At 35.2% G+C, this 24,189-nt stretch overlaps 2 protein-coding genes across 2 annotated transcripts in view; one reads left to right on the top strand and one right to left on the bottom strand.

Moving 5' to 3' along the window:
• The window catches only part of LOC129228270 (protein crumbs-like), a 138,233-nt gene extending 115,233 nt beyond the window's left edge, over window positions 1–23,000 (bottom strand). Inside the window, exon 1 of the mRNA XM_054862939.1 lies at window positions 22,901–23,000. Within this exon, the coding sequence (XP_054718914.1) occupies window positions 22,901–22,928 (28 nt within the window). The 5' untranslated portion in view covers window positions 22,929–23,000. The remainder of the gene's footprint in view (window positions 1–22,900) is intronic.
• Window positions 23,001–23,537: 537 nt separating this feature from the next.
• Window positions 23,538–24,189, top strand: part of LOC129228269 (mitoguardin-like) — a 90,242-nt gene continuing 89,590 nt past the window's right edge. The window contains exon 1 of the mRNA XM_054862938.1: window positions 23,538–23,666. The gene's annotated coding sequence lies outside the window, so the exon portion shown is untranslated. The remainder of the gene's footprint in view (window positions 23,667–24,189) is intronic.

Raw genomic sequence — 24,189 nt, 5'->3', positions numbered from 1 at the left:
TAGGACCATAGTTCGCCTTAATAACACTTGACCTTATAATGTAACACATTTGGAAGGAGGATATGATCCTGTGTTGCATATGCTGCACATATGTGCACGAACTCGACGCAACTGTGGGAAAACCCCACTAAAAATAATGACTTATTAGTTGTTTACATAATAGAGATGGAGTAGACTGCCGTGAGAAAATTATAAATCTTCAAAGGTACAGCAAGTCGAAAAAGTTTAGAGAAGCCCTGAGCTATTGTCAAAAGAGCGATTCCTGCAATACCTAGAACTCAGGCAGGAAAGATCGTTTTACAGAGATTGTCCATAGGAAATGTCGCCGAAGGTAACGGGATCCATGAAAACTTCCCCAACTAATGCCAAGTGGACACTAGATGTTTGAACAGACAATTATTTTGCTCTCCCCAAAACCTGCTTTGTCCCAATGTACCAGTAAATGACAAAATATCTTGAATTCCAAGGTAAAAAAACACGTCAATAATTTTCATCATTCTGCGACAAATACTACAATTTTATCCTTCCGTATCAAATCTAAGCAAGTTCTGGCTACTCTGTAAATCGGACATTCATGGACACAGAATTCGAATGTGGAATCCGCTTTCCACGGATGACTTTTCATCCAAAAGCTCACACTTTGCATTAAAAAGGGTGTTCTTTTTAAAACCAAAATAAGTGTCTGCAGTAATTTGCAATTTTTGTGCATCAAAACGTTGGTTAATTGATGCATTTAATTTTTAAGCCCAAAGGTACTTATTGTTATGGGTAAGTATATGGATTAACGGTTTCCATAATTATGAAAATATATTGCAGAACTGAAATGAGTCTGAAAGCCGTATTTACGAAAGAACGCTACTTTTTTCGCGTCATTACTTGGAATCTCAACAGGGAAGTTGGAACATCCCACATAAATGATTCATAAATCCTATTACCAACTTTTCACAAACTTCACGGATCATTTTGGAAAATTTTCAAAGCAATGTGGTTCATTCCAATTCCTAACTAGTTCATATCTTTAAATGAGCTTAATATCAGAATGTATAATGAACCATGATTCGTTGGCAACAAGTTGTAAAAAACCATGAAAATTCATAATATTTTAGCTAATTTTATGGATATTGAAAAAAAAAAAGGTACAGAAAATGAGTCCACATATTGAATATCTAAAATTGGCCACGTGGGATCTATACATATCGTCGCTAAAAAGACGAATGGGCGTATCTCACTTTTAAGCATTTTGCAGAAAACCGATTTAAAGATTAGTTAAACAAGCGATGCATTAGTTTAATGTATCGCTTGAGAACCGCCACCAGTGTGAGGGACTGTAACTTTTGTACTATTTATTGTAGAGATACGCCCATTGGTCATATTATGAAACCGGTGACGGACATTCTGTGGTGTTCATAACTCATTTTTCCATTTTTTTTTTTTTTTTTTTTTTGAAATGCGCCCATTCGTCCTTTTTAGCGACGATACATAGTTAATAGTTAGAAAACAGAACTCATTTTTCGATTTTTTTGAGATGCGCCCATTCATCTTTTTAGCGACGATATAAAGTTTTTAATAGTTAGAAGAACAGAAAATGAACTTATTTTTTCACTGATTTGTTCACTAAAAACATATAAAGGATTGATACAGATGCATAGATCAGTATTAGATAAACTTTAAGGGATTGTTACGAAATACATAACATATCATAGCGCAAAAATCGAAAAACAATTTGATTGTCTTAAGCAAGGGAGAAAAAAGTTATTGAATAAAACATGGCAGAGAACAAACCAAAAATTCATCACATTCTAAGAAAGAAAACCGTTTTTTAACTAAAGAACATTGATGCTATGAAAATAAGCATGCGACGCAGTACGTCATGTGTCATGCCTAAATTTCTGCACGTATTGCGTGAACAAAGACTGCTGGTAGAGCGAGGTTTGAAAGAAAAATGGACCCATTTTTATGTAGAGCGGGAAACGAATGCTTTTCTCCATTTGTCTATTTTATAGAATTTATTAAACAAACAATCCAAAAAAGTTATGTTGCATTGAACTACACAGAAAAATATTTATTACCACCAAATCACCATATCATCTGCTCATAGCAGCCATTTTTGATGTGAACTCGCCTATATTTATGCAACAGCAATGCCAGGGCAGTTTCTTTCAAGCAACAAAATTTTGGTTTAATAATGATCGAACTCAGGGAAACCATAAGTAGGTCGGACTGAGTCTTTTTTTTTTTTTTTTTGTGCCTATTTTTCCACACGCATCGTTTGCTCGTTTTTAACACGCTTTTATTAGCCTCCCTTGTATGTTTGTAAGTAACTCTCCTTTGGACTAAGAGCTAGTGGCTTATTACTGTTAGTACATTCCACCACTTTATCAGCGTTCGTAGCCTAGCGGTCTAAGGCGCGGGTCTTCGCTGACGTCCATCTCCGGGAATCATTGGGCGTGTGTTCTAATCCCGTCTACACCGAAATTAAATTTGTAATCTTGCAACTCAAATTTCGCCCACTGTTTGTGATCGGATGCTTTTAAAATTTGGAATGCAACATCAGACTCGATGACAATGCAATGAAGCAAATTAATTTATTAACGATAAGTTATTAGTTTATTCTAATTAACACGCTTTTATTAGCTTAACTTGCATGTTTGTGGGCCCAACTTTCCTTAGGACAAATAACCAGTGGCTTATTAGAATTACTTACAATGTACAAATCAGCTGCGGAGTGTAAGTAACAATGTTTGCACATGAATTTACCAGAAAGTATTCAAAATGTCTGATGCAGATAATGCAATAGAATACTAAGATACATTCCATTATAATAAAATAATAGTTTAAAAAACTAAAAAAACACGCATTTGTAGCAAAATGAACTAAAAAGTAAAAAATAAAATAATAGTTTAAAAAACTAAAAAAAACAAGCTTTAGTAGCAAATGAACTAAAAAGTTAAAAATAATCCTTGGATCAAGCAACTGACCAAAACACTTAATTTTACTGTAATAAAAAAGCGTGGGGGCTGCCTATTTACGTTTTTTGCATGGATAGCAAGTGGAAGAACTTTAAGACAACTGATAAGAAGCCCTCCACGCTTTTTTTCTATTACAGTAAAATTAAGTGTTTGGTCAATTACTTTATATATTTGTCATTAGAAGACTATTTTTAACTTTTTAGTTCATTTTGTTACTAAAGCGTGTTTTTTTAGTTTATTAAATTTTAAAATGTTTTTTATTTATTAATATACATTTTTTAATTCACTGACGCACATTAAAAATATTATTTTTCAATGAATTCAACCATCTTGCAGTTTTGAACCAGCAAGTTTTTATTCGTCAAGTTCTTAGCGTTATATTTTGTGGCTGATTTACAAAAAATATGGAGCCTCAGGCCTGATAAATTACCCCCTTTTTCGCGAGAGCTCGAATACGCTACCTTGCGGTGATTTACAAAATTACAGAAAATTGTAAAACACTGCGTGTGAGACAAATAAAGTAAAAATTACCAAAGATATATTAACAGCGAAAAAAAGGGGGAAATAAATTATTACAAATAAAGAATAAAATGAGCAAATTAAAGGTAGCATACGTTAAATTAGCTTTCATTTTCAAAATGAATGAAATATGAAAAACGGTGTGGCAATTTTCTGTGACGCACGTGTTCAATTTTGGTATGCTTTCAGTGCTCTTTTTTTTACATACGTTAAAAGTTAGGAAAATTGATTAAAACTCCTAGAAATCTGTTTTAAAAGTCTGCGAAATTACTTAAATCTTCAAATTAAATCATGATCATTAATAGTTCCGACACAGTATATCAAGTTTTCTAATTACACAATAGCTTAAGTCTGCATAGATTCCATAACTGGAGGCTCAAACACAGCAGGAGAAAAATTGAAAGAGAGGAATCGACCGATTTTGCCAAAGATTTCCCCCGAGGAGCAAAGCCCCCCCCCCCCCCAAATTATTTTATACACGATTTCTTTTTCGGGTTACTTGACAAAAAAATCAGAAAAGCTTTTGAAAAAGCGGGTTTCTAGGAAAACGCGTGAAACTTTCATACCTGAAATTACACAAGTTAAAATTGTGGCATTGGAAAGTGATTTTTTTTTTTAAATGCAGAATGCCAAGGGCTTTTTCCAACTATTTCCAGAACAGACCCGTTTACAGCACCAAAACTGAAAATTGATTCATCGACATGAACCACCAACAAATATCATCGATATTCACCCCCTTTCCCATCCTCTGGACGCATCCGTATATTTCCCGATTCATCACAGCTATTCACTGAAATCCTACAACCTCTGCGGAATTTCCGGCGCCAAAACAGCTCAGAGCTACTTAAAATAAATAAATAAATAAATAAAAAGACTCCCACGCGTCACCTATGGAATGAAAGGCAAAGAAAGTAAATAAAAAGAAAACTCGTTCTGCAGGTTGAACTCAACTGGTGGATCGCACAGAGTACGGGTAGAGTGCCGTGCTCATTCTGCAGAAATAATGCGGCAAGCGATGACTTATATCTGTTCTACGAACGAACGATTTCCAAAAGGTAGTTTGAATGATGACCTTTGACGTACTTTCACAAATTTCTGTGACGCATGGCGCTAGAAATCGAAAAGAATTATGAACTGGAGGCATGGCAAAGAACCTGTCACAAAAGAAACCTTTTGCAGGTTTGAAAGAAATTGGTAAAATACTTGCTGACGCGATGCGGTGAAACGGCAATTTGCAACATTCAAGGATTTATGTTTCATTTGAATGGTTACTATCCGAAAACTCATAATAAATCATTACTATATCAATTGAAAAAGATAGCCAAAGGTGCTTAGCAAAAAAATATAATACTAAAATAAAAAAAGGTGAAATTCACAATTCAGTTATTATTCACAAACTGCACCTTCTTCTCATAATTCATTTATATATAACTCCGATTTATAGCATTAAATGAAAGTGTGGTCTCCTACTACACAACTTAGTACGGAGGCAGCGGATAACGTGAAATCAGTTCCACATTTTAACACCTTAAATTTTTACATTTATCCTCCAACAAATTTGTCTTTTCCTCAAATTTAGAGAAACAAAGATTTATCAATTCCGAAGTTATCCAATTGTGATTCAATAAAAAAGATTAAGACTGTAGCAATTAATCAGAAACATATATTTTCTACAATTTAATGAAATTTTTCATATGGAAAAGCGTTTCGCTCACTAGTAACACACATAGTACTACATAGATACCATACATTCGTACATGTCAGGTGTCGCCTCGTCATTTTGAGAGTTTTTCCAGTACCCCAGGGATGCCCCCCCCCCAATAGCAAGGACACCCCCCCTAAATATTACAATCATGCTCCAAGATCGTGCCCCCCCCAAAATACCCCCTCAAAAACTTCCATGGCGCAGTCTGCACCTTGCCCCCCTCCCCCCAAATGAGCTGGTGGGGCACCCCTGCCAGTACCAGAATGCCAATAAGAAATAATTGAACCCCGAGTTTGTGACCAGTTTTGTGTGAAAGGGGTTTATTTGTTTTTTCATAAAAGCTATACTGGAACGGCATTCTGGCACCAATCCGCTCCAGATACATGCATAAACATATATTATATCCAGAGACGCGGGAATGTCTCGGCCCGGCAGCCAAGAAAACCAAATGCCTACCACCAAGAAATATATATTTACTTCACGGAGACCTGAGATTTAATGCGGACTATCACTCTACGGAGATAAAATATTGGACAATCATGTTTGTATCTCAAAGCAGGAATGGAGGGAGCAAATTCAATCATTGGCTTAGGAAGCACTGAGGCAGCGATCCCAAGTCATGTGGTTCAACTGCGACGAATGGGAGGCATGGCTTACGTGAAACGAGAGAAAGAAACACGATTTCTGCAATATATACTTTAAAATACATCATGTGACTTGATATCCTTGCTTCAAGACTTGAAAACTTCACTCTCTCCACGTTTTACCCCGTTCTCAATGGTTTGCATCGTAGACGAATATCTTATGCTCTAACTGAAGAGTGAATAATTAATGGTTCATCGTCAATGGGGCCTGCATCTCGTAATTATTTCGCTACACCACTGCAACTTTTTGAAATGACAACACAATTATATCTGACAAGCTTCAAAAGTTACTAAAGCAGTTTTTTATTCACAATGGTCTCCACAGAACTTGATGAACTTTTTATTTGGCTACCATCTCCAGACATGTTGATCACAGAACAGATAGCATTCTTGGAAAATATTGCCGCATGACAATATGATTCAAACTCAGATAAGTTATATGAATGACAGAGAAAACATCACGAATTGCCATTTAAGTTTAATAGTAACTCAACAATTACAAATCGATTTCACAGATCACTAGCTTCGCATAAATTATTCAATACGACAGAATAAGTTATCACCACGGGTCACGCTGGTCAGAGGCAACAAACAATGCAGGGTATTTTGAAAGAATAATGTCAACCTTGTCTGGAGCGAGACAAACCATGCATTTATCATGGGCGAGAAACTCGAAAGCGAAAATGCTGGAAAAATTGCATAGCGTTTCTCGCAAATTCATGATCATTCAAAACCGATTAAAATTAAACCACAAAAATTACAAAAGCGAATAGATACATTTGATAACAAAAATTATTATGCGTAAACTTGCTCTTTAGCTTTAAAAAAAAAAAAAAAAATCACATGACTTCCTTTACGCTATATCAATAATAAAAGTAGGGCCTTGGAGTAAGCAAAGAAACAAATATTTTTGCTCCAAGTTTGTTGCGAACTGAAGCAAAAAAAAAAAAAAAAGTTTTATACAGATTAATTTTCCCAATATTGGGCATTTTATTGTGATTCAAAGGTTAACTCTTTAAATATCGCCAATAGTGGCCAAAAAAAAAAAAAAAAAAAAAAAACCCGCCGAATTATAAACACCACTTGAGTTCGCATTGATATTAACAATGATTTCTCCCCAAAAGGTGTAAAAGACCCCTTAGGAACATTCGAATGCAACCAAAAGGGGACGTGCACAACTAGGCCGCACTTGGAGTCTACGTACCAAATTTCAACTTTCTAGGACATACCGCTGTTGAGTTATGCGAGATACATACGCACATACACACGTACATACAGACGTCACGAGAAAACTCGTTGTAATTAATTCGGGGATCGTCAAAATGGATATTTCGGGCGTCTATACGTTCTAAGACATATATCCACGTGTGGTCGGGTTAAAAAAAAAACCTCAACATTCATTCGGGGGCGAGCAAAATGGAAATTAAGACCTATTTTCTGGTCAAATTCTTTTCGTGATTACAATTTTTACTTCGTACTTTTTACTTCGTAAAAGGAAGTAAAAAGAAGAAAAGAATCGAGGCAAATAAAAGTAAAAACTAAAAATTTCACTTATGTTACGAGGCAGTAAAAAATTAATAACTAATCGAAGTTCTGGGAAGAGCAGTTGATTTTTAATTATTTCGTGAAACTTTAAATCTTTCGTGATCAAATTGATTACGTAGCGAAAAAATGGTGTTAAAACGAACCAATTATTGTTTTTTAAAAAAAATCATCCACAAGAAATAAAACATAATTAATTCACGTTGCTAAATGTTTTTTGATATGAACAAGTTGTCACATTATTGCTCATGTTCAGCACAAACAGTGCAGTACACTGAATGAACGAGACGACTTGGGTTCAAAAACCAAAAATTAGGCCAAGTTACATGATTACAGGATAAACATGATAGTTACATGCCTGTTGGAGTAATTGTGCAAACCTAAAACTCATGTCGTCATGTTCATCTCTGTACAATGCGATTTTGCACAGGTGACTCATGGGGGGGGGGGGGACTTCTCCCTTATTTCCTAAAGTTTGTCCTCTCACTTTTCAGAAATAAAAATTAATAATCAATTGTAAAATGGTTTCCGACAGTGTGGATTGTTTTGTTTCACGAGAATAAAAACTGAAAGTTCCAAAAACGGACTTTTCTTGTAATTTGATAGAACGGAACTTCGAATTGGAAGTCTCGGAGAAAGTTCAAAATTGGCCATTTTCCCCGATTTTTGATACCATATCAAGGGCGCCCATATAGGGGGCAAGGGGGGCTCAAGCCTCCCCCCCTATAAATGAGAACTTCCTTGCTTTTAATGCTTTTTCTTTGCTGAAATGCATAAAAATTTCTTTTCCAGCTATTAATGAATAAGTTATAAAAAATGTCAAATTTTAATATCTCTAATCTGTACTGAAATCGGTTTTAAATGGAGAAAATGTTCTGTTAAACCATGGGGAAAATTTTTGAGCCCCCCACCCCTCTTAAATTTTGCATATGGGTGCCCTTGTACCATACTACACATTTTTTTAGGGGTCATTTGAACAGTAGTGTAAAAAAGCCAATATTATTGCCCAGTTTTTACAATTAAAAAAAAAAAACTTCAGGGACGCTGTTTCTATCCCCTTCAAGCCGTCTATGCCATTTTGTGTTTAAGAGCAAAATAATTCATTCAAAAATGTTCTGACGAACATTGTATGTTTCTATTTAATCAAAGCCTAATAAAAGATAAGTTACAGTCGAGTCCCGACTTACGCGAAGGATGCGTTCCAAGACTCCTCGCGTAAGTCGAAATTTCGCGTTGTAGAAAAATGTATGCATAAATTTTTTTTAGACATTTGTAAGCACCCCTCAAACTGTGTTAAAGCATTCCTCAACTATACATTACAGTTTCTTACATAAAGAACTCAACTTTTACTGTATTTAAAAAATAAAAAAGCTGCTTATTCAACATAAAATAGTTAAAATGCACAAAAAGAATGATTGATAAGATAAAACAACACGGTACGTACAGTATGTAGTAATAAAATGCTGCACTATAATAGTACTGTACAGTAGATACAGTAATAATATTTATGAATTAAAAAATGAAGATGATGAAGATTTATGCTGCATAATCAGATTGTTATTTTTTATTAAATACAATTTAAAATACGGTTGCTTCACCTTTTCTTTTATAACGTTTCCATTTATCGCAACAAGCCCCTCTTCCCAATCTCTTTTATTCACAATGCAAGAGCAGCTTCCATTTTCATATACTTTACTCAGACTCAACAAGCTTTAACACTGAAACTAAGTTCTGAACCTATACGGATATCATTTTGTTTTGAGTTTTAACTGTACGTATGAAAGATGATTCACTCATACTTATTGCGTTGCTACGGTCAACGTTTGGTAATTGTCCAAGCATCTTAACCAAGAATCTTAATCTTTTTATTGTCCAGAAACTTTATCCCCCCCCCCCCATCTTCATAAACTTTAGATGAAATTGCTCACTTAGGTGCCATTATATTTCATTAGAGAATGAAAAAAAAAAGAAAGATGCTGAGCAGTTTTAATATGCACTAACAACATTATCTCTAGAATAGTGATGCTAATGAGATGTAATAACATTCACAAAATATATAATTCGCTCGCGTCGGCTCTAAAATTCGTTACTCGTGGAAAATTCGCGTTATAGCCATTTCGCGTAAGTTGAATCGCGTTGTAGCGGGAGTTGACTGTATTAGAAATCCATCCCCCACTTCTGAATCATGAACTCGAAAAACATCCATTCAACCTGAAACAGCACTTTTCTGGTGTGTACTCTTGGCAGGTGTCGCGCAGTGGCAATCATTCGTTTCCGCATAACTTGATGTGAACGAGCTGGGTGGACGACATCATAGGCGGATAAAAACTATGTCGAACACTTTTTGTTATTTTTTGGACGAAATTCTTCCTTAAATGACACCACGCTTAAGCTATTATAAAATGAACCATTTATTTCAAAAACCAGTAAAGTGCTAAGCACTAAAATTTCGCATTTTAGAATCCTATTAAATTTGTTCGATAAGGATCACAACATTTCAAATTGTACACATTTAGGTACATTTCTTACGGTAAAACGCGTTGTAATCATTAATGAACAGTTTAATGCGGTAATATAATTCTTTTATAGGTGCAGTGTCGCTATGGTGCCAAGAGTCTAGGTAAAATTAACATCAAATTGTGACTGCTTTTATTTACATTAACAATTCTCACAGTTTGTTTCTTCTAACCAAGCAACATCTGTGCGCGCACTTTCCTAGGAACATGGGCGCCCATATGGAAGGGCAAGTGGGGGCTCAAGCCCCTCCCCCCTAACAGATTGAAACGTCCTTGCATTTAATACTGTTGTTCTTTGCAAAAATATAAAAACATTTCTTCTCCAGCCATTAATGGATAAGTTATTAAAAACGCCAAATTTTAATTTCTCTTATCTGTACTGAAATCGGTTTCCATAGGGAAAATATCCTGCTAAACCATGGGGAAAATATATGAGTCCCCCCCCCTAAAATTTTGTATATGGGCGTCCATGCCTGAGAACCGTAGATCAGAATCGCTGTTCTAAACGAAACTGAAAAAGTATCTCACCCGAGAAAGATGGAATATGCCTTTCAATAATTTCTCCAGAGCTGGCTGAGCCCGAAGGAAAAAAAAATCATTAGAACAAATGGAAAGAGCAATGTATCGCAAGCTGATCCTACCCTCTGCCTTACCCGACCTTTAGACCTCTTGCACTTCTTCCATAACACTTGATTTTTGAGCAGCTCCAATAAATCATAAACGATTTATTTTTTGCCCTGAGTACATGTTGCTTATAGCACAACCTCGAATAACATTATTTTCTTCCTTTTCAACTGAAAACACCTGTCAGACGAAAGAAGGATGGAAACAATTTTCTTCACTTTCGCTCGGAGTTTTCCTTCTAGACAAAAAGTTTTATAGGGATGCTTTTAGAAGCAATTTCTCTGTATAGAACCTGGAACATTTTCCACATAATGAGAAGGATTTTTTTTTTTTCAAATAACAGATTGGTCTTAAAGCAGATCACCAACTCTCAAAGTTAGAAGGCATAATATTTACGGGGTGACATCATTTTAAATGAATTTAACCAATTGGATGAAAAAGAAAACAGCACTTGATGTATAACTTTTACTGCTACTACTTGATCACCCCCCCCCCCCCCACTGCTTTCAGAGGCGCATCGGGAAGCCATTGTTACTCCCAAAAGACAACCAAACTTGGCAAATTTTGTTTGTAAAATCGGCAAATTTAGAGAATAGCAAAATTTTTTTTGTATGGCGTCTAATGTATCTTTTGATCAGATGTGGGTACGTTATCAATGTGCATGCTCGTGTTTTATCGTTCGGTAAAATTTAGAATTACATTTGGTAAATTGAGAAGTTTTGCCCTCCCAAAAAAATTTTAAGTTCAAAGCGCCCCTGACGGCATGGTTGGAAGCTGAATAAAAATAGATTGAAAAATATTTCTAAACGAATGCAAAGTGCTTAAAACGCAGCCTGGGATTTTCAATCCGAAGACGACAATCAACACACTCTAAATAACTAAACAAAAATAAAGAATGAAAACAAATTTGTTATGGCTAGTTCTTTAAAGATCTATTATTGGGATTGGGTACCCAGAAATACACAAAACCTCAGGTCAGCCTTTGAAAGGTCCGGTTAGGGCCTCGGGGTCAAGATGGGTACGGACTTCCCATCGATCCGTGCGCAAGATTAAAATAAAACAGCGGCCGACATAGTCGGACGATTGCGAAGAACAATACACGGATGTCTGATGACGGTCCATTCAGCGTCCGATGAAGTCAACCGTTACTTTCTTCGCCCGAGGGGATTTCTTTCAACAGGTGGCCGACAGAAGAAAGGGATGCTTCGAGGGTAATGAATCTCATTCGAGTTACCTGCGCAGTATTTAAATGAATTGATCAGTTTCCATGCGCCAGATTGACCGTTCGAAAAAAAAAAAAAAATGCATGGATGACGCGACGTATATCTTCATCGAGGATATAGTCCAGAAGGGAAATAAAATTTCAACCCAAGAAGCTAATGGTGTATTAGACGAAAATAAAAATTTGTAGGTGAATGGTAGAAGAAGCTCTTTTAAGGGGTGGCACTAGCAAAGGCCCTATAAGATTAGCATTGGTAAGTGCTGCCATACAGCCAAGGTCTGATTAAAAGGGAGTGGGGAGGCAGAGTTCTAGGTAAAATTTGGTACTCTTATTCTCACAAGAAAATCCGCACATTTGCAATGTAGTTTGTTTCAAAAATAAAGAGGAAAGAAACAAATTGACTTTATTTCAGCACCCCTAAAACTGTGGTACCCAATCCATGAATTTTCTCAAAATGGGACATGTGACAATTTTAGAAAACTGCAAATACAGCATGATTTAGAAAATCTTTTCAGTGAAAGACTAACTTAAGGTTTGAATTTTGCATGAGTCTTATTCATAACTTAAAAAAAGTCCTTTACACTCCTTTGCTACTTACTGGTTAAATTCAAAAGTATAAATTTCAATTTTCTCTTAAAAACCAACTTAACTGGAGAGGGATTTGGTGGCAGATATTTGGATCAGTAGCAAAGTGAGGGGAGGGGCGATCTCACAGCCTGTGGTTTTAACATACAGTGCTAATCCCAATGCTGTAGTTTTTCTAAAAAAGGGGAATGCAAGCTCAAAGCGAATGTAAATTTCTGTAGTTGCGCTAGTGGTTTGTTTAGATATTTTAAAAGCAAGGAGGCTGCGGCTCGAACAACTGAAGTCAAAGGCAACTGAATTCACGAAGAACAAAATCCAGACGTGATCATGAGCAACAAAATTCCAACTTGTATCATGAAAAAAAAAAAAAAAAAATCGGAACAAAAGGAAGAAATTATTTTAATTTTCATCAAAAAGAACAATGGTCTCTCAATTGTGTCCATCATGCAGGTTAAAATCCAATTCTTAACCTGCATATATCCATCATTAGCGACAAGATTCAACAGCATAATATGTCTGCAAGTCCGTGCATTAATCGACAGATACAACCATAACACACAGCCATAATTCGAATTAAATATTTCTTCGCATTTTTAAAGCCTTTCTTCTATTTTCTTCATCATAATGTTGAAAATTTATAGCCACACAACACATTTGAACAAATTGGTTGGACTGACATTCTACAATATTGGGGAAAATTAACTCAAGTGACGACTGACGAGCACGAAAGGTGATAAAAATTGGATGACTGCGAAAGTTATGCCAGTTTTTCCCAACTGAAATACATGGAAGTAAAAAAAAAGACGAAAGATTGAAAGCTATGTGCTAAACGAAATGAGTCATGCAAGCGCTTAAAAATTGCTGTAACAGCACATTGGAATGAGCTTCCACAAGGTCGTCAACATTTCGAACACGAGTCGGCAATTAATCGGAAAGCGCAATGACTGTAACTTGTACTTCATACGATACGAAACACGTGGAGACTTCAAGGATGACATGAGTAACAGAACGTAGAATAAATCTGCTAAGCGTCAAATCTCATGGTCAGAACAAGCAACGAGTGTTTAAAACTGAATGCAATTGCAAAATTCTTTGACAGTGAAAGGATTTGAAAGTGTTTACGATTAGTAGCTTGATGACTTATTTTGTCATTTTGAGGCAAACAACTAAATATATACAAAACCAAAAAAAAAAAAAAAAAATGTTGCTCAGTGGACTTAAACTTCCTCAGTTTTCACAGAAAAAAGGTATACTGAACATTATTTTGAGATAACTCAGAAATGTACACAATTGTCACACATACGGATGAATTTTTAACAAAGGGGGTTACAAGATAGCAGTGTAGAAAACAAGCTTTTCCTGGAATTTTTCGAATGGTAATTGGCATTTTCGCTTGGGAAACTTGATTTAGTTTCGAAGACTGTTACATTTCTTTATTTTGATGAAATAAGAAGCGATTTTATTTTCTACTGTGAATGTTTAGCCGAGTAAGGTTTTGATATTCTTCGGAAATATTTTACTGATACCGTAACGCATGTTAACTTCTTTTGCTGGAGAGAAATAGCGATTATTTCTATTAATTTTAACTAATTACAAAATTGCAATGTTGCTTAGTTTTCGAAATATTACGCAGCAAAAATATTTTAGACGAACTCCGAATTTTATAGCTATGATGCGATTAAATTATTCGTAATAACAATCCAAGCAATTTTTTTATCAGCAATATAAATTGTTTGTTGACAGCATGTTTTTTTTTCTTTTGCGAATATTTAATTATGAATTTTGATACTTTATTAAAACTTTTATAGCATATTTATTCATGTTAAACACCTATTTTCGAAGGTAATTTCAGGTATGTAGACTTGATCACTGCATTCTACTCCTTACCACGGTAGTATAAAGTTTAACTTCAAAGGTTTTAAAAACAGCTTGTGAATATAAACAGCAATTAACTCACAACGACGACCGTACACTTTTTCTGGATTTAAAAAAAATCGGTAATTTTCACTTGAATAAAACAAAGATTGCCCTAACTTCATTCTACGCCCACACATAAAGTTAATTTTTTCCCTATAACTTATTTTAATAACCTTTTGTGCTTCAAATGCTTCCCACTTTAGTTCTATCTCCGCGTCAATTAGAAAAACTACAGAGGCGTTACGTGCGTAGATGAACGCCTCCAAAACTTGTTAAACATGGATATGTTACTGTTATTTTTTCGTTCCTAAATACAGTAACCAAGGTTGTCAAATCCTTTAGTCAAATCCCCCGAACATTCAAAAGGAGATAAAAAGAGCTCTTTATTTTTTTAACCTGCTAAAACAATGGTACTTAACATTTTTATCTTTCGGGTTGGATTATATCGCTTCATAGTCTATTTGCAGTTCTAGAGCTTCAATAAGCCACCTTGCGGTGATATACGAAATTAGCCTAAGCGGTAAAACAATTCAATTTTTGTCGGGCAACGCAGATTTCTCATTGGACAAGCCATATCCTACGTAAGTGGATGGGACCTGGCTTTACCTTTTTCAGCCGCCATTAGCCAGAGATCGCAGCGTCTCCTTATGTGAACGGTGAATTGTCTGGACACAAATAACTACAGTAAAGTAAAAAATTAAAGTCACAAACACCTGATTTGTGACAACTGAGAAATATTTAATTTGTTGCTACCTTGAGACACTTCATATTTTGCAAACTTCTTAATGAACATAAATTTTAGAAACTTCCAAAGAAAAAAAAAAAGCTGGTCTCTTCCATGCTTGCCCTCACAAAATCCTCGCTTTATCGCCACTTTCCGAAATAAAAACTTTTTACACTAATTCGAAACTTGTACGTATATTTGAAACATGCTATGCAATATGAAAGTTTGAATGCCCAATCCTAGCTTTTACGTACGAATTAATTTCCGAAAAACAGATAATGTTACTTTAAAGTATTATGTAAATTGTAAAAAAAAAAAAATCGATACTCAATTATTTTTTACTATCACAGATCCAAACAGAAGCGATAAAAATTAATTACAAAAATATAGGCGATATCACCACTATTATCACTAATTTTAACAGAAAAAGAGAATTTTCATGATCAACATGCATCCGAAATCTGCCGATGTTTTATGAGTTTTTATTTCTTTTTTCCCCCCTAATTCATTTATCATGATCAACGAACGTTCACTAAAAAATCGTTCGTAATTAATTCATTTTAAGAAGTTCCATGCATCAACTCCGCGCAGCTGAACATTTCTCCCGGAAATAATAAATCTTCAATAAATATGCTTCCTCCTCCCTCATGCAAATATTTTTAGCGCGTGTTAAGAATATTTGATTAGTGGTCGAATGATCTCAGTTACGAAGTTTAACTGAAACACTTGCTTTGAGTTTTTAATAATAAGCAAATAATGTTAAATACGAATGACAAACTATTTGTGCCCCTTTCGCATCCCTTTGGGGGCACAATGTCAAGGGGGCCACTAGTAATTACGACATGGCAAATCCGTTACAATCCTAGACTTGTATTCACGGCCCAGTGCGACCCTGTCCGCGGCCTATGGGTTTGGAACAGCTAATCTAGACTATTACAATTCTATGTGCACTAAAAGACATGTTAGTTAACTCAATATTTGAACAACTAAGGTGATTGTCACATTGATGATAAATATCGAAATTTATTTTTACTATTCCTGGAAAGATTTCAGATAGCAAAAAACATTTTTGGAAGTATCCAGACATGTACTTCTTGAGCTTGAGCGGAAAACTAGTAGCAAAAATATAAACAGAACTGTTGAAACTTGAGATTGAACTTTCCCAGGACTGATACGGGGGATTCGCCACCAAGCTGAAAGTGTCTCCGTTCTTCAGAAGATACTTCAGAGGAGGGTGATAACTTGGGACGTAAGGGGAGATTCTCTGGTTCGTTTGGTACTAAAGTGCCGTGGAAGACGATACTTATTATGAAAAAGAGAAAAGTCGGTTTCAAGTATTTAGGGGTCACTTAGGGCGTATGATTAATCTAACCGTTACCGTAGTTCAGACGCCTGAGACGAATTCCAACAGGGAACGAATACAAATTACCACTAACCTTATTTTCTGCTCAGGGGCACCAAGAACATACATTTTTGGGAGGGGTGGAATTTTAAATTTTTGATCATACACATCCTTGCATCTAATGAGAAGCGACATTTTGCATCACCATATATATTCTTTTAATTGCAAATTTGCAATCTGCTCCAAATTTGCTGGATAAGGAAATTCATTGGGAGGCCACAGTGACCTCCCATCGGGAAGCCCTTGATCTACTAAGAGACAGCTTTTACCAGACGGTAATCTGGTCGCTCACTGTTCATTCTTGAAGTTATTTCTATACGTTAATTGCCAACCACTGGCAACTGGTGGGTTACTAGTTCAGAATGAAACTTGTTAGTACAAGCTCTTTGGAAATTCTGCCAACAGGAAGTAGATCCACGTCTGGCAAGTTGCCAGACGTACGGGCAGGGGGGGGATTCTGGGATAGATCACCCCCACCCCTCAAACTCAGAAATTGTTCCTCTTTTTTGACCATAGAAAAGGACAAAAACTAACCATATTTCCCCCCCCCCCCCACTCCTTCCCCGAATGTTTTTTTTTTCAGGCTACGCCACTGATAGTAGCATAGCAACGACAACATTTTAGAATTCTCAGTGTTATCTTTATCTTTACTAAAAATGAAGCTAAAAGTCTGAATGTCTAGACTTCTGTGACGCGCTTAGTACCTAGACCGTTCGCCCGATTTTCATGAAAATTTGGCACAAAATTAGTTTGTAGCACGGGGGTCTGCACCTTGAAGCGATTTTTGGAAAATTCAATTTTGTTCTTTTTCTATTCCGAACATTTTACCTAGCAAATTATCAAAACATGGACGAGTAAATTACCATAATGTGGTTGAGCAAACTATCATAACATGGGTGAGCAAATTGGAGAGAAATTCATCATTCATTATTTGTAAATATACAGCCGAACCAAATGACCCTTTAATTTTCTACTACGGGTAAAAAAGCTGTGCGGGTACCACTAGTCCGAAGTAAAATTATATTCTTCAATAAGAATGAACTAATTTAAAAAGTGCAATAAATGTACATTCACCGAACACACTAAATTTCACTACGAACTAACAAGTAGAAGTTTAAAATGTAACGAAACTTGACGTAGAACACGCACTTCCGTTTGACTGTATTTGTTTGATACCTCTTTGGTAAGTAAATTTTCAAAAAGTCCTCCCATGTTGCATGGACAATATTCAATTAATACGCTAAAAGAGGAAAGACTTCAATTCTATAAGGGGAAAATAATAATAATGTTCGGAGGTTATTTCTGGAATCTGAAAAGTGGATACCAATAATAAAACTGAAGAACGGGAACGTGAAATACTTAGCTCTTTCCAACTTTTGCGACAGGCTGTTATTCTTTCAATTACTGTTGCACACAGTCGTAAAAATAATAATTCCCACAAGAATTACATGAGCACTGAGTTAACAAAAACGACACATGGATGAGTGCATAATCAGCTCAAGAGATTTCTTATACATGCAGATACAAAAACCGAAAATGATAATATCCGTCAGGTATTCTTTAAAAAAAAGGGAGCTGGGGGGGGGGGGGGGTATACTAAGATACAAGAGAAGTGGTCCTCGATCCTTTGGGCAGAACAATCAACGAAAGTAAGTTAGAAGGAAGGTGAAAAAGAGGGTTCAATGTGGAGCAATCTTTGAGCACATTAAGGGGGGGGGGGCACTGTATTTACTTATGTATTAATTTAGCATTAACTTCCCAATAAGTGGATATTGAAATACTATGCTTACAAATTAGAGTCACTTCTCTACATTCTATTTGATGGACAAAATAAAGAAGCAAAAATAGTACGTTGAAGTTAAAATTTGTTCTCTATAAAACATATTTTTGTTGATAAATTCAACTCCCATGCCTGAAATCTGCCCATTTCGAAGAATAAAACATTTAGAACTAGAAAAAGACTTTTTTTTTTCAATATCATACACCCCCTAAAGAGCCCTTGTAGCTACTCTGTCCCCTCTGAGGGAAGGAGATGAGTGACACTGCCCATAAACCCACCCCCTCGCTTTAAACCCCTGTGTGGTCGGCAAAGGGATCTCAAAAGATCTCATCAATTTTTACCCTTCCCGAGCCTTTTTTTTTCTCCTTTTTTCGGAGCTCACTGCCAACAGTTTCGAGCTAAAACTGAGATAACAAGCTGAAAGAAATGCGCGAAGAAATAAAAATAAAAGAATTTTGTGCACAAAACAAACATTACAAAAAAAAAAAAAAAAGAACGAAATTAAATGACAAGCACGGCAAACAAAACATATCCTTGATATTTTGAATCTAGAAAATTAAGGCAAAACCTGTGTAAGTTTTGGATAAAATCTGCTCATCTTTTACTCTCCACTAAAATAATATTTCTTTTTGAATGTCTCAACGGTTTCAGAATTCTATTAAACTCCGTCAAGATACTTCGCCATGAGAATCTGATTTATACCACCCTAATCACACATAGGCACCACCGAGAGCACACATCCCTCCAGGGGGCGCCTCGGTGTAAGATCACTATGACCTTATTCGGAAAATTTTGTTTGAAGACGCCGCAAATTTGAAGACATTATTACAATTTGCAATATCACAACTTCTAAATATAATAAATTCCCTTTTTCTTTATATATACGTATGTGTGCATCTTTCGGTAAAATTTCGAGTTCCATTCGGTAAATTGAGGATCCCCCCCCCCCCTGAAATTAAGTTCGGGGCATCTCTGCACCCCCTCAAGAAGTCAAACTGCAGTGTAGCCCATCTCACGCATGGTCGTATTACACTTTTTTTGATTTTACAGGGAGGAGACCAAATATCGTGTTCAAAGGTTTTTTAAAGGAAGGTTATATTGTCAGGCCCAGGGTTCGAAAATATCATAATATTTTCAAAAATATCGAAAATATCCGATATTTTGATATATATCCGATATTTTCAATTTGCACAAAATAAAGCCTTTAAATAGAAAACGCGTCCTCAAATTACTCTTTATTTTTTACTAGTGGCACCCGCACGGCTTCGCCCGTAATAGAAAAATTAAAAGGTCTTTTGGTTCGCCTGTACATTTACAATTAATGTATGGTGAATTTTCTCGCCAATTGGCTGGTACCCATGTTACGGTTCCACGTTATGATAATTTCGTATCTCGCCAATTAACTTGTGCCCATGGTACGGTTCCACGTTATGATAATTTTGTAATTTATGATAGTTTTTTTTCTTAAAATTGGAATAAAAAAAGAACCACATCGAATTTTCGAAAAATCGCTTCGAGGTGCACACCCCCATGCTACATACTAACTTTGTGCCAAATTTCATGAAAATCGGCCAAACGGTTTAGGCGCTATGCGCGTCACAGACATCCTACAGACATCCTCCGGACAGAGAGACTTTCTGCTTTATTATTAGTAAAGATATTATAATTGCAATTTGTAGACTCAAAATTAATGTTTCTTACTTTTTTTAAACCTAATATTTCATTTTACATTTCTATCAATTTTAATGGAGTTAATTTAGCATTGGCTGTTTTACTCATTTTTCTTCTCTTATGTACTTTTACAGTTAAATAATATGCATTTTAATAACAGTCTGTGCAGTCATAACACATTTTCTTTTTTTCTGAGCAGTGTTTAATATTCAATTAGGCACTTTTTATATGAATTAAAATTGTTACATTACTAATAATTTTATGAAATGTAAAATACAAATAAAAAAGGAATATTATATTACTTTGTTGAATTAATGATGTATATAATACGTATCGTAAAACTATAGTACACAACTTTCTGCCTATTTTTAATAATAAATTAACAATATTACTATGATAAATATACTTTTTATATTGAAAATACAATAGTTGAAAAAATAAATATCGAAAATATCAAAATATTATGATATTTTCAAAATAAATATCGGATATATATCGTGATACATATCATGATATATATCGAGTGATATATATATCGGCGAACCCTGGTCAGGCCTGACATTTCGAATTTTTCCGAGGCGGGGGGGGGGAGGGGAGGAAGGATGTACACTCTTTGCAAATTTTATTCCGGGGAAAAAACAAAAAACACGCCCACTTACATGCAAAGGCATTTTGAAAATTGTATGAGTGAATAGTTTTTAAACGATTTCTTTAAACCTCCGTGTTAATGAAAACATAATTCACTCCATAGGCGATGTCAAGTGCGGTTTTTCTTAAAATCCCCAAATTCCAATTCTGACGGTGAAAAAAAAAAGTAAAATAAGATTTTTACTGTCGTCCTACTTACACAAATTCGGCTTTTCCCTCAAAATATTGCCAACACATTCTTAGCGGTAAAAATGCTTCCTAAATATTGAAAATGAGAAGAAAAAATAAATAAAACAAAGATTAGCAGATTTTTAGTTGACTAATTTAAAATAGCAAAATCAATAAATAAAACTCCAGGTTGAGCTAAAAATAATATGAAACGATTTGCCTAACAATTTAATGATATTTTGAGTTTTACCCTTTTTTAGTGCATAAAAATAATAAAATCAACCTGGAAATTGATGATACACATGTTAATTAAGTGTTAGCCACTAACGCAATTAATTATAAATCCCTTCGTTCACGTGATTTACACATTACGCATGCTCAAAACGTCACCAAGGTTGTATTTTTATTTCGTTGCAAATTAGTTTTGCGTTAAATATTGCAGGGGTTTGTAAATGCCAAAGATTGGCTTTAATTGTGAGGCAATTACCCGACTACTAAAGGGGGGGGGGGAGAGAAAGATTAATAAAGTGCATCCTTACATCATGACTGACGAAAAACTAAATTGTTGTTATGTCGTTGCCATGGTGAACAGACAAAGAGCCAAGGGTTTCGCAACAGAAAAAATAATAAACATCCAAATCGTCCAGGAGTAGCGAAAAATTCATTTGCTTTTGAGCTATCGCAAAAAGGAACACAATATAGAAAATTGATTATTTTTATTTCGTCCTTTTATTTGAAGTATTCATGGTTTTCCGACCGTGAAAAAAAAATGTAGGATCTGACTGGGGGGGGGGGGGGTGTCCTCCCTATTTCAGTGGGATTTTTTTTTCTCGTAAACTCGATGGCGAAATTTGAAGATAAGATGGGTAAGGGCGGCAGTTTAATTCTGCGTAGAAGGTCCACAGTAAAACACATTTTCTGAAAAATACAAAATTTTGACCGCTTCAATGTCCTGCGATCTTAGTTTGAGAGAGAGACTTCCTAACAAATTTAAACATTTTATAAAACACTTGCATAACTGAACAAATAGCTTTATAACATGATGAAAACTCAAATCTTAAAAAATGTCAAGAAAAATAATCGGCAAAACAAAAAAAAGGGGGACAAGCCACGTGTGTGTAAATTACAATGATTTAATGCCAGCCCACGGCAATCAAAATGCTTCTGCTATTAATACTATAATTGATATCCTAATTTTTTCAATAAAAATTTAAATCTGAACACATGAATAAATCAAACAGGTAAAAGACCTAATTTGTGATCCCCCTCCCCCCGTGTTGACAACACTCAAACTTTCTTCCCCCTTTTAATCAACTTAAATATAAGATATAATTGTGTACAAACACTGGGGCGAGGCGGGGGGGGGGGGGGGGGCAGTTTCGTATCGGCTAAACCGTGGAGACACCGAATTTTTCCTCTACAAAGAGCGTGTACACAATCGAAAAGCTAAACGTAAAAATTGAAACATTAATTACTTTTTGCTAATTTTTCTTGAAGTCAAAAACTCAATAGCAAGCCAGAGTCCGTCAGTTATTTTTTTTTTTTTACAGGTAAGACCTAAGGATGTAATCAATGTACAAAACCACACACACTCAGTAGAAATTGTGAAATTACTTACGAAATTTAAAAAATGCAAAACCAATATTTAAATCAATATAAAAAAAGCAACAGACAAAAATAAAAGAAAAATTGGGTTGGTGAGAGGTTCTTAATTCCTCCCGGTGCAACACATAATTAACAAAAAAAAAGGGGGGGAGGGGCTTGGTGAACGCCACTTATAAAATATTTGGGGGGAGGGATCTCTTCCCCTCTTCTTTGAGGGAGGGTGTCGTACTTGGCGAGTACCACGCCAGCATAAAAAATATAATTAAAACAGGTTACAAGTAATTAAAAATAAATACCAGTGCAAAAATGTATAAGGAAAGAAAAAAACGATTATTGTAATGCTGAAATTTCAGACTTAGTAAGCACAATAGCGAGTTCCAACGCAAGAGAATCAGTGAATGTTATCTAAAAGGAATGAAACAAATAAATAAAGACACGTAAAAAACATAACATGTAAAAGCCATAATATCCAAGAATTCAACTCTCACGATCAAGCAAAAAATCTGACATTGAAAACTAATAAATGTATAGATAAATAAATAAAGAAAAACACCTGTTATAAGTTCTCATAAAATCATTTCTGCTGAACAGTTTTATCCAAACTTTCAACTATATTTTCCTTTAGAGAATGACGGTTAATAAAATTTAAAACGTCTTACCTGTATTAAACTTCCTTTGGAATCCCATTTTAATTCCAACTTGTTATCAACATAATAAAGAACTCCGCTTGTTCACATTGTAATTGTTGTAAAGTTTAACCACTGCATATGAAGTTTCATTTTCATAATAAAAACTTATGAACTTTAAGCGTTGCTTTGTACACTAGATAATAAAAAAATAAAATCACACCGCCCGCGGTTTAACCTGTCATCTACCTTGAGAGACAACAACGCCGTATGACCGGATACGACAAGCTTATTAAATTTTCTGAGAGGCGAGGCGAACATTCGGAAAGAGCAGCTGCGCTGCATCGTGTCAACAACAACCTGAACTGTAGAGGTTTCACATACTTCATTGAACGCAAACTGTGTAGTTTCAAAAAGTCTTCAGAGATGTCGCTGCTAACTTCTATGTTCCTATTTCCCGCCCGTAGAAACACTTAAAATTAGAAAAAAAAAGTAAATTTTCTATCTTAAAACTCACTATGATGTCAATATTAGTTATCAAAGATGAATTTAATTATGAATAATGAAATATCTGTGAAGCTTTTGGCTATCAGCTTTGCAATGTGACCGTGACTGATTTCAAAACGTAAACAAAAATCGGAACAAATCTGAGAACAGTGCGAACTACAATCTGGTCATGCACTTTGTGAAGTTTCTCTAAATTTAATGCGAAATAATGTTTTATGTTTTGTTTATTTTGCAGCAGAATTTCATCTATTTACTGCAACTCTTCATATGGAACTTAAGATAACGAGATAAAGTAATGCACACTAATATGATGCGACTTAACAAGCATTTCTTTTTTATGTATTTCCGTTCTCTCAGTTAGTTCTATGTAACGCCATGTAAGATGTGACGAACATAAATAATGGCACTGCGATTGCATGCCGTAACTAGACATAAAACATACGAATTTGAATGATGCAAATAAGTAAGGAAGACCTGTATGTAAAAACAGATTACAACGAGTAATTCACCTCTTCCACTTGAGGGGCCAAAAAAAAAAGAAAAACTGCGTTAAAAAGAGAAAGAGTGAACGATGTTGTTAAAACAGGTCACAAAGTTGCGCTTTAAACGAAGAGTTTTTTTTTTTCATCCAGTTTAGGTATGGTTTTAAAGTGTCTTTTTTTTTCGGTGGGACTACTGGATCCCTCTTAGGAATGTTTTCTAGTTAAAATTAAAACCGCAGGTATAATCCTAGTCTCTCCTTAAAGGTAACAATCCTAAGCATGGAGTTTTAAAAAGTAGTTCTTTAAAATATTTTTACTATTGAATTTTCTTTC

The sequence above is a fragment of the Uloborus diversus genome, chromosome 8, assembly GCF_026930045.1.
Source record: "Uloborus diversus isolate 005 chromosome 8, Udiv.v.3.1, whole genome shotgun sequence".
Taxonomy (NCBI): Eukaryota; Metazoa; Arthropoda; class Arachnida; order Araneae; family Uloboridae; genus Uloborus; species Uloborus diversus.
The sequence above is the reverse complement of the archived record's forward strand: the minus strand, read 5'-3'. Positions and strand labels throughout refer to the sequence as shown.